General features: G+C 40.4%; 1 protein-coding gene across 1 annotated transcript in view; it reads right to left on the bottom strand.

The window, feature by feature from the left end:
- Positions 1-14,687, bottom strand: part of LOC124773404 (trypsin-1-like) — a 174,897-nt gene that overhangs the window by 60,953 nt on the left and 99,257 nt on the right. The window contains exon 5 of the mRNA XM_047249402.1: positions 4,206-4,297. Coding sequence (XP_047105358.1) covers positions 4,206-4,297 — 92 coding nt within the window. The remainder of the gene's footprint in view (positions 1-4,205; positions 4,298-14,687) is intronic.

Genomic DNA, 14,687 nt, shown 5'->3' with positions numbered 1-14,687 from the left:
GAAGATTAGGTGTGTAGATCACGTAACTAATGAGGAGATATTGAATAGGATTGGGGAGAAGAGAAGTTTGTGGCACAACTTGACTAGAAGAAGGGATCGGTTGGTAGGACATGTCCTGAGGCATCAAGGGATCACAAATTTAGCATTGGAGGGCAGTATGGAGGGTAAAAATCGTAGAGGGAGACCAAGAGATGAATACACTAAGCAGATTCAGTAGGATGTAGGTTGCAGTAGGTACTGGGAGATGAAGGAGCTTGCACAGGATAGATTAGCATGGAGAGCTGCATCAAATCAGTCTCAGACTGAAGACCACAAGCCGGTCGGTGTGGCCGTGCGGTTCTAAGCGCTTCAGTTTGGAGCCGCGTGACCGCTACGGTCGCAGGTTTGAATCCTGCCTCGGGCATGGATGTGTGTGATGTCCTTAGGTTAGTTAGGTTTAAGTAGTTCTAAGTTCTAGGGGACTGATGACCTTAGAAGTTAAGTCCCATAGTGCTCAGAGCCATTTTTTTGAAGACCACAACAACACCAACAACAGATGTCATTTTGAGTGGCACAAATTTTTACTCTTTATGCCATCATATAACTCCGACATCTTCCAAAATTACAGCTAATTCTCTAATACTGCTATCTGTCTTCTTGAGTTCAAGTATTTATCTCTGAAATACACTCATATGACAGTCCAAAAGCCCATAAATGTTGTTCTTTCAGAGGATGCTGAAACAGAGTTGTCAGAAATTTAGATGCTTTTCTCTTTTGAGAGGAAGAATGGCTTAAGAACATCATATAATTTCAGTACTCTCTCTACTGCAACAAACAAAGATAACCACCTTGTTTTCGTATGTGACAACACTGCACGATACTCTGTGTCAATAAATGCACAAAATTCTTTCAGACACTCCATTCATACTGTGTATATGGAGAAGTAACTGGGAAGTTTAGCATTTCCACATCAGCACTCTCATATCAGCAGCTGCCTTTGCAGCATTAAGTAATACATGTGTGGGAAATCCAACTCCTACAAGATTTTCACTAACTTCACTTTTCAATTTTGTGAAGACGTTGTTTGTACCAGCTACTTACACTCACACAAAATTAGTGTTGGCACAGCCACCACAAAATGCTAAGCACTTACTTTTATTAATTTTGTTTTCCTCTATGGCAGTGATGCAAAACTTGCTTATTACAGAGGCAGTTTGATTTGGAAGAGAGGGAATTTCAGTAGAATGCGATTTGATGCCACAAAATACTGAATAGTTAATGAAAATATTTTCTCAGCTTTGTGATTACTAGCACCTGTAACTACACCAAAATAACAGGCCTTGGAAAGATCATTGCATATTTGTTCGACAGTAATGGGTGCTAACGCTGGTTTCATAACTGCTGTTGATTTTGTTCAGCCCAATGTCACATTTTTCGCTACTCCGGAATCATTACAAAGTTTGGAGCTTATCCTAGAAGTACAGTCCACTGATTTCAAAGACATATGTTGTATAACTGTATGATAGCATGCTGCTAATTTTGCTGTGTCACTAATTTGGCCTGTTTAAATGAATTTGAAACAAAATAAGTGTCCACTTTGTTCAAAGTGCTTGCAGAGTACAAGTCTGATTTATGCTGTATGCTAGCTTAATGATCCTTAATATCTGCTCTTCCCCCATGTAAAACTGAAGCACAGCACCTACAAATTACACATTCTACTTCATAGTCACTTCTCCCTTGTTTTATCAAAAACCATCCTCCTGAATATTTTTCTAGGAATGAACACTTTCTTTTGGCATTTTGAGTTTTCTTGTAACAACCAAATACTTTAATAACAAATTAACCATGATATGACTCAGACAGAGAAAAAGAGAACCACATTATTACAAAGTTTGAACTGAACCAAGATATGGGACAATAATGGAAATTCAGCAACACTGCCATGCAATGATACTCCTTAAGGGACTGTCAGCTTCAATAATAAAAACTTTCATTATTTAGCTAATATAGGCCCCCACAATAATTTTGAGAAAAAATAGGTATGAGAATATTTCTCTGATATCCGGAACAAACTGCCAGCTGAAAAATATTTTTTTGGGACATTGATTTCTCTAATCCGAAACTGGGACGAACACAGAAAACTGGCACATCTGGTAATCCTAATATACCTCATGCTCTTTTCTGAATTACAAATATTCTTTTTAAGTAGTTACCTTATGCATGTACCCATACATAAATTGAGCAGGACACATGTGGGAGCACAAGTCCATAGTAAATTGACCAGAGAGTTTTATTATACACAACTTTTACCATGTCGCTTATGAGGAAAATTTGTTTGTTTATCTTTTACACAGTAAAAGGCAAATGACAAATTCTTCTCAATAATAGTTCTTAAAAATGTTTTACAGTGTACTTAATTAATTACCTTTCTATTTATTTTAAAATTTAGACTGTACATTTCACTCTGTTTAGTCTGGGACTCTACATATGTTGTTTTAGACAAATTCATAATTAAAGACGGTTTTGTAGTACATATTTTCATTTTCAATACTCAGGACTGCTTCTTTTTCAAGCAATTCCTTTGTCTAAGCTGCACAGGTCATTGTTGTTTTATCAGCTTACATTGTAAGTATCTGATTTACATTGTCTGAGAAATCAGTTAAATAGAGAATAGATAGTGCTGCCCTGAGTACAGGACCTTGTGGCACACCACTTTCAACAGTTTGTAACTCAAGCATGTAACTGTTCATATTTCTTCCATTAGTATCTTCGGTTTCGGTTTCCATGCACTGTTTGCTATCCAGAATGTACAACTTTTTTATGAAATGAGATTTCCTTCAAATCTCATACTGATGCAGTTTCTCCACTGGCTTGAAATGATTCGTGCACTCAAATGCTTTAGAGAGGTCCATGAAGATCTCACAAGTTTTCTATTGCCTGCTAACCAAACTCAACACTTGTTCAATGAAATCTCTTGTGTCCCAGTAAAAGTAGCTCATCCGTTATTTATAATTCTGATTTTTGAATTTATAATACTAAATTTACAGGACAATTGTGAGCTTAGTAACACTGACATAGACTATCTGGTATCAAGTTAGAATGTTTCAAGAACAAATTTAATGAAGTTTTTAAATGTATAATTCGCTGAACATGCAGTCGCTTCAGGTGTGCTTTGTTTAATATGAGAAGCAAGAAACAACATTTTGCGCTTACTTCAATGTTTTGATATTTTTTAGGCTCATAATACCTTTTACTTAGTGCATGTTATAGAACACAATACTTGATTCAATGCTTATACATGCATTAAGACACAGAGTTTAAGAAGATTATGGACAAAAATTTTATACCATTCTTACTGCAAAATAGCAGAAAGTTCATGAAACAATGATGGAGGTGGATACTGCTCTCCAAAGTAGACCAAAAGACTCAATAATATTGAGATCTGGTGACTGTGATGGCCAAGGGAGATGCGTCATTTCATACTTGTGCTCACAAAACTGTTCTGACCTATGTGAGCTGTATGAACGGGGGCCTTGTCATTGGGAAACACACGTTGTACTATGGAATAGATCTGACCAAAAAAAATGGCTATATAATCCTTAGCAGTAATGTGATCTTGCAGAGTAACCAAGAGGCCCTTGGAATACCACTATATGGCTGCCCAATCATCATCGAACCACCGCTATGTGTCACTCTTGGGATGCAAACTTGACCAGGAGCTGGAAACAAATGGTTCAAATGGCTCTGAGCACTATGGGACTTAACATCTGAGGTCATCAGTCCCCTAGAACTTAGAACTACTTAAACCTAACTAACCTACGGACGTCACTCACATCCATGCCCGAGGCAGGATTCGAACCTGCGACCGTAGCAGTCACGCGGTTCCGGACTGAAGTGCCTAGAACCAGTCGGCCACATTGGCCGGCAGCTGGAAACAGTCTAAAATAAAACTTATCCAATCAAATGACATTCTTTCACTGCTCCATAGTCCAGGTTTTAAGGCTTCGGCACCGTGCTTTCCTGTTATGGACATTTGCATTAGTGATAAGAGGTTTGAATTCCAGCTCACCTGACATTTCCCTGCTTCTGGAGCTCCCTTCATGTTACAGTAATTATTGTAAAAAGAACTGACATCAGCTTATTTCTACAACTTCTAATTAATGATATTGTGTGACATATAACTGTTATTGAACAGAATTGTTACATTAAAAAATAATTTTACTTACATGATGTATCCCTCATGTGTGATGATTTTTGTAACACTGGAATTTTGCAGTGTACTGCCAGGATTGTTTTGGTCAATAAAACCGGCTTTTACCTGTGGAGTTAAAAATAAGCATTTTTATGATAATCAGCAGTTACACACTAAAGATACAAAATGATTATTATGGTCTTTAAATACTTTCATGGGTCAGCAATTTGATTCCAGACATTAATCTGAAAATACTAAAACTTGGATAGTTTTCATTTATTTTTCACAAGTCTAAAAAAGAACAACATGTATTAAAACCTTCTGTATTTGGCACTAGTTCAGTCTCTTCAGAAATCAAATTCAACCAAAATGTGTGTTTATCTGTTTTCCATCTTGGACAATGCTACCATCATTTATACTTAGAACATAAGTTGCTGACACTTCTTGTGTTGGTGAATATCAAAACTTTCTTTACGCTCTTCACACAGGTTCTTTGTTTCTCAGTTGTCAATAAATGTTTGTCAAATATGTCTCCACAAATTCCTCCTGTATTTTAGCATTATTTCATTATGATTAGCCAGAATCCTTAAAAGATAATGTATGAACACAAGCTTCCAACCACATGCAAATCCTTGACTTTTGTGGGCTAATTAAAGAAAAATCTGAAATTGTGGCTGTAATACTATAGTCTACAGAATACTGAGCCAATGCAGGAAGGAACTTAGTTGACCAGGTAATTTTCACCAGAGAGGCACATAGATTATTGATATCACACTCCTCTATCGTAGCCCAATATTTTGGCCATAAAACAACATACAACTTTTTAAAAAATTCCCTTTATATTTCCCTGTGGTATTGTATTTTGCTAGGTTTCTCTAGAATACTCTACACAAAAAAACTGGTACTGCTGAAATTCTTGAAGAACTCAGTCATTGAGGAATAGTGGGATTCAATTGGATTAGAACTGGAATCCAGTACCATCTTTAATCCACTCTCAAAAGTAGTGGCGAAAATACTAAGAAAATCATATAATTCTGGGAATTTTAAACCTTCCTCAACAATTATTAAATTGATGGAAAATAGTAAGGAGGTATATGTCCCATTCAGACACACAAAACTGCATTACTTCCTAACTTACCTAAGGTATCAAAAAGGAATGCCAAATTTCATTAAAATCACAGTATTATGTCAATCAGATCAGTGAATTAGTGAATTAGCAGTCTAGTTAAAAGTTGATTACTTGACTCTCTACAGTAAATTGTTAATTTCTTAGGATGGATAGGATGTGTGACTGCTGTGTATGGACACAGGAGGAGCTGGACACTGTTTGCGAACAGCTGAACATGCTGATGGCCGCAGTCAGCCACCTTCAGGCTGCTGCCTCGGAGTGTAGCGGCAGTGGAGAGTCTGGTGCGTCACATGGTACACCTCAGGTGTTACATACTTCACCCACAGTCCCTGCTGTCGAGACATATTTGTGGGTACCGGGTGTGGTTGGGCCACCCTCTCCCCAAGGGGAGTGGCGGGTTCAATGGCGTTCGTGTCGCTTGAGGCGGAGGGTCAATGTGAAGGCTGGCCATGTGACATCGCCCACTCTGCCTGTGAGTGGACATGTGGCCACTCCTTCAGCAAGGTCTGAGCAGGCACACGGGAGGAGAGGTTTATTAGTGATTGGGAGCTCCAATGTTAGGCAGGTGATGGAAATAGTGGAAAGGTCAGGGAAGAAGGCCAGGGTTCACTCTGTCTGCTTGCCAGGGGGGGGTCTCATCCGAGATGTGGAGGAGGCCCTGCCGGCAGTGAAAGAGAGCACTGGGTGCACCCGACTGAAAATTGTTGCTCGTGGCTTCTATTCTTTGTCTGAGTTTATGGAACATCATAATAAGTAAACCTCATTTACCAAATTTCACTAATTGTCAATTCATATTATAGTTTACATTGTGCTTATCATGTCGTCTCACTTAATAACTGCTTTTGTCACATGGAGAATCAATCTAGTACACCAACCTACATTATTGTGCATTTTTATTATGTCAACAGTGTAGTCAAAATGACTTCTGTATTGGAAACTAACTAGGATTACCACTGTCCTATATCACATGTACAAACCATGTATGAAACTGATTCTTGGAACAATTCTTGGACCATGTGGGCACCAGTGACTCCTGCCGTCTGGATTCAGAGGTCATCCTCAGTTCATACAGTCGGTTGGCAGAGTTGGTGAAGGCAGAAAGCCTCGCTCGTTGGGTGGAATCTGAGCTAACTATTTGTAGTGTCGTTCCCAGAACCAATCGCGGTCCTCTGGTTTCGAGCCGAGGGGGAAGGCTTAAACCAGAGGCTCAGACGATTCTGCGGAGATCTGCGGTGCAAATTTCTCGACCTTCGCTATCGGGTGGAGAACTATAGGGTCCTCCTGCATAGGTCAGGCGCGCACTACACGCAGGAAGTGGCTACAAGGGTAGCGGAGTACATGTGCAGTGCACCTGTGGGGTTTTTAGGTTAGAGAATTCCCTCCCTAGGCCCAACAAGATGCCTCCAGAGACACGACAAGGTGCTGTTGTGGTCTTCAGTCCTGAGACTGGTTTGATGCAGCTCTCCATGCTACCCTATCCTGTGCAAGTTTCTTCATCTCCCAGTACCTACTGCAACCTACATCCTTCTGAATCTACTTAGCGTATTCATCTACTGGTCTCCCTCTACAATTTTTACCCTCCACACTGCCCTCCAATGCTAAATTTGTGATCACTTGATGCCTCAGAACATGTCCTACCGACTGGTCCCTTCTTCTAGTCAAATTGTGCCACAAACTTATCTTCTAGCCCAATCCTACTCAATACCTCCTCATTAGTTATGTGATCTACCCACCTTATCTACAACATTTTTCTGTAGCACCACATTTCGAAAGCTTCTATTCTCTTCTTGTCCAAACTATTTATTGTCCATGTTTCACTTCCATACATGGCTACACTCCATACAAATACTTTCAGAAACGACTTCCTGACACTTAAACCTATACTCGATAATAACATATTTCTCTTCTTCAGAAACGCTTTCCTTGCCATTGCCAGTCTACATTTTATATCCTCTCTACTTCGACCATCATCAGTTATTTTGCTCCCCAAATAGCAAACCTCCTTCACTACTTTAAGTGTCTCATTTCCTAATCTAATTCCCTCAGCATCACCTGACTTAATTCGACTACATTCCATTATCCTCGTTTTACTTTTGTTGATGTTCATCTTATATCCTCCTTTCAAGACACTGTCCATTCCGTTCAACTGCTCTTCCAAGTCCTTTGCTGTCTCTGACAGAATTACAATGTCATCGGCGAACCTCAAAGTTTTTATTTCTTCTCCATGGATTTTAATACCTACTCCAACTTTTTCTTTTGTTTCCTTTACTGCTTGCTCAATATACAGACTGAATAACATTGGGGAGAGGCTACAACCCCGTCTCACTCCCTTCCCAACCACTGCTTCCCTTTCATGCCCCTCGACTCTTATGCCTGCTTAGCCATTTTGCACTTCCTGTCGATCTCATTTTTGAGACATTTGTATTCCTTTTTGCCTGCTTCATTTACTGCATTTTTATATTTTCTCCTTTCATCAATTAAATTCAATATTTCTTCTGTTACCCAAGGATTTCTACTAACCCTTGTCTTTTTACCTATTTGATCCTCTGCTGCCTTCACTACTTCATCCCTCAGAGCTACCCATTCGTCTTCTACTGTATTTCTTTCCCCCATTCCTGTCAATTGTTCCCTTATGCTATCCCTGAAACTCTGTACAACCTCTGGTTCTTTCAGTTTATCCAGGTCCCATCTCCTTAAATTCCCACCTTTTTGCAATTTCTTCAGTTTTAATCTACTAATAGATTGTGGTCAAAGTCCACATCTGCCCCTGGAAATGTCCTACAATTTAAAACCTGGTTCCTAAATCTCTGTCTTACCATTATATAATCTGTCTGATACCTTTTAGTATCTCCAGGAGTCTTCCATGTATACAACCTTCTTTTATGATTCTTGAACCAAGTGTTAGCTATGATTAAGTTATGCTCTGTGCAAAATTCTACGAGACGGCTTCCTCTTTCATTTCTTAGCCCCAATCCATATTCACCTACTATGTTTCCTTCTCTCCCTTTTCCTACTGTCGAATTCCAGTCGCCCATGACTATTAAATTTTCGTCTCCCTTCACTACCTGAATAATTTCTTTTATTTCATCATACATTTCTTCAATTTCTTCGTCATCTGCAGAGCTTGTTGGCATATAAACTTGTACTACTGTAGTAGGCATGGGCTTCATGTCTATCTTGGCCACTATAATACGTTCATTATGCTGTTTGTAGTAGCTTACCCGCACTCCTATTTTTTTATTCATTATTAAACCTACTCCTGCATTACCCTTATTTGATTTTGTATTTATAACCCTGTATTCACCTGACCAGAAGTCTTGTTCCTCCTGCCACCGAACTTCGCTAATTCCCACTATATCTAACTTTAACCTATCCATTTCCCTTTTTAATTTTTCTAACCTACCTGCTCGATTAAGGGATCTGACATTCCACACTCCGATCCGTAGAATGCCAGTTTTCTTTCTCCTGATAATGACATCCTCTTGGGTAGTCCCCGCCCAGAGATCCGAATGGGGGACTATTTTACCTCCGGAATATTTTACCCATGAGGACACCATCATCATTTAACCATACAGTAAAGCTGCATGCCCTCGGGAAAAATTACGGCTGTAGTTTCCCCTTGCTTTCAGCCGTTCGCAGTACCACAACAGCAAGGCCGTTTTGGTTAGTGTTACAAGGCCAGATCAGTCAATCATCCAGACTGTTGCCCCTGTAACTACTGAAAAGGCTGCTGCCCCTCTTCAGGAACCACATGTTTGTCTGGCCTCTCAACAGATACCCCTCCGTTGTGGTTGCACCTACGGTACAGCTATCTGTATCGTTGAGGCACGCAAGCCTCCCCACCAACGGCAAGGTCCATGGTTCATGGGGGGAGGAGGGAACTTCACAGCAAACATAAACACAGCCAAAGCCTTGCAGACAAACAAAAATTACACGAAGCAAATTGTAGTGTGAGGAGGGCTATGTGAGAGGCGTTCAACGAATTCGAAAGTAAAGTTCTATGTATTGACTTGGCAGAAAATCCTAAGAAATTTTGGTGTTATGTCAAAGTGGTAGGCGGATCAAAACAAAATGTCCAGACACTCTGTGACCAAAATGGTACTGAAACAGAGGATGACAGACTAAAGGCCAAAATGCTAAATGTCTTTTTCCAGAGCTGTTTCACAGAGGAAGACTGCACTGTAGTTCCTTCTCTAGATTGTCGCACAGATAACAAAATGGTAGATATCAAAATAGATGACAGAGGGATAGAAAAACAATTAAAATTACTCAAAAGAGGAAAGGCCACTGGACCTGATGGGATACCAGTTCGATTTTACACAGAGTACACGAAGGAAGTTGGCCCCCTTCTTGCAGAGGTGTACCGTAGGTCTCTAGAAGAGCATATCATTCCAAAAGATTGGAAAAGGGCACAGAACATCCCCATTTTCAAGAAAGGACGTCGAACAGGTGAGCAGAACTATAGACCTATATCCCTAACATCGATCAGTTGTAGAATTTTGGAACATGTATTATTTTCGAGTATAATGACTTTTCTGGAGACTAGAAATCTACTCTATAGGAATCAGCATGGTTTTCGAAAAAGATGATCATATGAAAACCAGCTTGCGCTATTCGTCCACGAGACTCAGAGGGCCATAGACACGGGTTTCCAGGTAGATGCTGTGTTTCTTGACTTTCGCAAGACGTTTGATACAGTTCCCCACAGTCGTTTAATGAACAAAGTAAGAGCATATGTACTATCAAACCAATAGTGTGATTGGATTGAAGAGTTTCTAGATAACAGAATGCAGTATGTCATTCTCAATGGAGAGAAGTCTTCTGAAGTAGGAGTGATTTCAGGTGTGCCGCAGGGGAGTGTTGTAGGACTGTTGCTATTCATAATATATATAAATGACCTTGTGGATAACATTGAAAGTTCACTGAGGCTTTTTGCAGATGATGCTGTAGTATATCGAGAGGTTGTAACCATGGAAAATTGTACTGAAATGCAGGAGGATCTGCAACGAATTGACGCACGGTGCAAGGAATGGCAATTGAATCTCAATGTAGACAAGTGTAATGTCCTGCAAATACATAGAAAGAAAGATCCTTTATCATTTAGCTACAATATAGCAGATCAGCAACTGGAAGCAGTTAATTCCATAAATTATCTGAGAGTAGGCATTAGGAGTGATTTAAAATGGAATGACCATATAAAATTAATTGTCGGTAAAGCAGATGCCAGACTGAGATTCATTGGAATAATTCTACGGAAATGCAATCTGAAAACAAAGGAAGTACACCTGTTCGCCCACTGCTTGAATACTGCTCACCGGTGTGGGATCCATACCAGATAGGGTTGACAGAAGAGATAGAGAAGATCCAATGGAGAGCAGCGCACTTCGTTACGGGATCATTCAGTAGTTGCAGAGATGATAGATAAACTTCAGTGGAAGACTCTGCAAGAGAGACACTCAGTAGCTTGGTATGGGTTTTTGTTGAAGTTTCGAGAACATACCTTCACCGAGGAGTCAAGTAGTATATTGCTCCTTCCTACATATATCTTGCGAAGAGACCATGAGGATAAAATCAGAGAGATTAGAGCCCACACAGAGGCATACCGACAATCTTTCTTTCCATGAACAATACAAGACTGGAATAGAAGGGAGAACCGATAGAGGCACTCAAGGTACCCTCTACCACACACCGTCAGGTGGCTTGCGGAGAATGGATGTAGATGTAGATGATTCCAGCAATGTTAGTAAAACAGTCTGGAAATGTAAATAAGAGATCTGAGAATAAATAGTATATAGGCTACAGTAGTAGGAGGAATTGGAATATTGATGACTGAGAAAAAGTATTTCCAAGAGATTTGTACAACAATTTAGTAAGACATACAAGGAGGAAGTGAATGAACCAACACCAGCAATAAACTCAACTGAAATGAGTAATTCTTTTTTCCTGAAGGCTGTTAGAAAATGTGGCATATTGAAAAATACTTCAAAGCCCAAAATAAAAACATTCCATGCCTGAAATGAAATATTATCTAGATTACTTAAAGAATATGGAAATGAATGGGCATAACTGCTGATAAATGCAATACATAGATCAGTGGGCCAGTTGACTGTGGACTTCCATGACCTTTTAAGAATCACTTATTTTTGGCCGGTACATGAAAGGGAAGTAACTACTGACTAAGAATTACAGGTCAATTTCTTTGGCCTCAAACATTGTCAATAACTGAAAGAGTAACTACTGACCAAAGGAAATCTTTTTTCCTATAAATATAACCTGCTAAATGAATTCCAGCATGAATTCTGAAAAATTCTATCCTCCATAACATCAGTAGCAACTTTTGCCCATGAAACAGATGGGACTAAAAAAACAAAGTCACTGGAAAATGACTGTGAACATACAGGTCTACTGAATACACAGTTTTTGTATGGAAGTACTCCAACATAAAATATGTTGTTTTGACCTAAGGGTACAGGTAATTATCAGACAACAGTGTAGTAGTGTGACCAGAGACTACATTAGCACAAATGATGCAATGTCACTCACAGCATCGTTGTTTCCATGACATCATATAATACAGGACATACTTCTACACAGTCTCTCTTCCATAGACTGTCCAATATAAATGCCATATCTCTATCAAATTTGCTGACACTCTTTATAACTTCCGCAGCTTCTTTGATGATTCACTGAGTTCCAGAAGCAACAGCAGATTTTTCTATATTATTTTACCCAATGTACCACTCAGTGCAATAATTCTCCCTCTCCATGGAACCATAATATTAAATTGTCATCAAAGTATCTTGAAATGTGTGCACACATAGTCAAAATTCATGTACTGAAGGAGTCGACCCAAATCTTTGGTATATCTCACAATAAAAAACTTCTAATGTATAATCTGATGCAGATGATCACATTGTAGTATATATTTCATTCAGTATATGTCGTAACTAATAGAAGAATTTATTCTGCATTATTGTTGAACATACACTGAGATGACAATGGGACAGTGATATGCACATATACAGATGGTGATAGTATTGTGTACACATGGTAAAAAAATGGGCAGTGCATTGGCAGAGCTGCCATTCGTACTCAGGTGATTCACTTGAAAAGTTTCTGACATGACTATGGCTACATGACGGGAATTAACAGACTTAGAATGCAGAATGGTATTTGGAGCAATAAGGAGCATTCAAAAAGAAATGAGCCGGAGTCTGGAATGTGCAAACCAGTGACAGGATGGTAATATCGTGGCGTGTGTAATGAGGTGTGGTTCCAATCAGAGCGTGGAAGTTCACAGCCTGTCGCTAGAGGGCAGGGGTGCACTTCACGTGACTATACAAAGCTAACAGCAACATGCATCAGTTGTCCAACGCTGCCGGTCACACTGCAAACAGTGACATGGAGGCATCAAAAGAAGAGCAAAGAAGTGTTGCTCATTTTCTGACAGTGGAAGGAGTAGGAGGAATAGAAATTCATCAACAAATGTCACAAGTGCACGGTGAACACTGCGTGTCCCTTGCAAGGGTCAAGGCATGGCACAAGCGCTTCAGGGAAGGAGTGGTGTCGTTAGCTGATGATACACAGTCTGGAGCACTACATTGCATTACCTATGACATTGTCCAGCTGATGGATGCACTAATTATCCAGGACTGCCGAGTGACAGTGAAAGCCATAGCCGCTGTGGTCGGATTGAGCATCGGAGGTGTTCACACCATCATGAAGGAATGACTGCACATGTGCAAAGTGTGTACCCAATGGGTGCCCCACAGTCTTAACCACACCAGCAAGCATGTCAAATGGCCCACTGCCTTGCTCATCTGCAGCGCTATTCTCGGGAAAGGAATGCGTTCCTGGCACGAGTGGTGGCTGGAGATGAGTCATGGTGTCACCTTCTCGAACCAGAATCAAAATGTTCAAGTCTCCAGTGGAAGCATCCAGGGTCACCACCACCAAAAAAAGCCAAAGCCATCCACATGAGTGCAGGAAAGGTTATGCTGACATTCTTCTTTGACCAAGATGACCCCCTTCTGATTCACTTCTTGCAGAATGGGACAACAGTGAATGCACAGCATTACTCGCAAACCTTGATCACCTTTCACCAAGCGATCAGATCAAAACGACCAGGCACTCTCACCCGTGGGGTCATTCTGCTCCATGACAATGCAAAGCCTCATACAGCCAACACAGTTGCAGAACACCTGCAGAAATTAAAATTGGAGGTTCTTGGCTCCCTCCATACAGTCCGGACCTCTCTCCTTGTGATTACGCCATTTTTGGTCCCCTTAAAAAGGCTCTGAGGGGCAAACAAATCACCTCAGACAATGATGTCCAGCTGTATGTGAGGAACTGGTTAACATCACAGCCCCATAAATTTTATGAGACAGCCATTCACTACCTTGTGTCACAGCGGGACAAGTGTCTCAACAGCCATGGTCAGTACTTCTAGCATACAGGTATTGGTTTTTGTAATTGTGCCTCTGGCTTCTTTTGTTTTGAATGCCCCTTATAGATGCGTGGGACATTCCATTTCAGAAATCATTAGGAATTTCATATTCAGAGATCCACCATGGCAAGAATACTGCATGTCAGGCATTACCTCTCACCAAGGGCAACACATGACCGATGCCATTCACTTAATGACAGAGAGTAGTGTTGTTCATGTAGAGTTGTCAGTGCTGATGGTAGGGTGCAAGTGCACCACAGATCCAAGCTGTTAAAAAGGCATGGTGCAGGCTGGAGGTGGCTCCATAATGGTGTGCACAGGCATTCACAAGTTTAGCTGTGGGACGGAGATGAATCTTGTAGTTCTACCAACAGAGGAACAGTGCCCAATGTTGAAGGCGATGTCAGTCTGGAGCCAGGTTTTGATCAGAATGAGTTACTATGTTTCCACATTGATAAATGCACTCAACAAACTGTTGGTTTTCCACGTCATGCAGGCTAGATCTATCAATTCGATTTTACAGAAAGTGAAACATTGCTTGTAACATGAATGGACTGAGGCACCTCCATTGCGGGCATCTGACACTCACCTTAACTTCTATGTGTTTCAGCATCATTTCTCTGCCATTGGTGGTGTTCTACTTTTTGATACAGACTATTCAGCCCCTCATGTAGTGGTTCCCCCTGCTCCCTCTTTGGAGATCCTGCAATTGCTGACTCTTATCATTGTCAGGCAACAAGGCATTAGCCCATGTAGTGGGACGAAATTAAACGTCACCCATCCACCAAGTCAGCCCAGTTTGCAGGTGACTATAAGTTTAATTTAGTTTTTGTTTATGTGTTTTCTTATTATTTGTAATAAATGTGAATTATCCAAAAGTTTTGTATTTTTTTTATGTGTTTCATGTACGGAGAGATCGGCGCAACGTACGGGGACAGCAT

The sequence above is a fragment of the Schistocerca piceifrons genome, chromosome 1 (assembly GCF_021461385.2).
Source record: "Schistocerca piceifrons isolate TAMUIC-IGC-003096 chromosome 1, iqSchPice1.1, whole genome shotgun sequence".
Classification (NCBI taxonomy): Eukaryota; Metazoa; Arthropoda; class Insecta; order Orthoptera; family Acrididae; genus Schistocerca; species Schistocerca piceifrons.
Note: the sequence above shows the minus strand (reverse complement) of the source record. Positions and strands in the feature narration are given on the sequence as shown.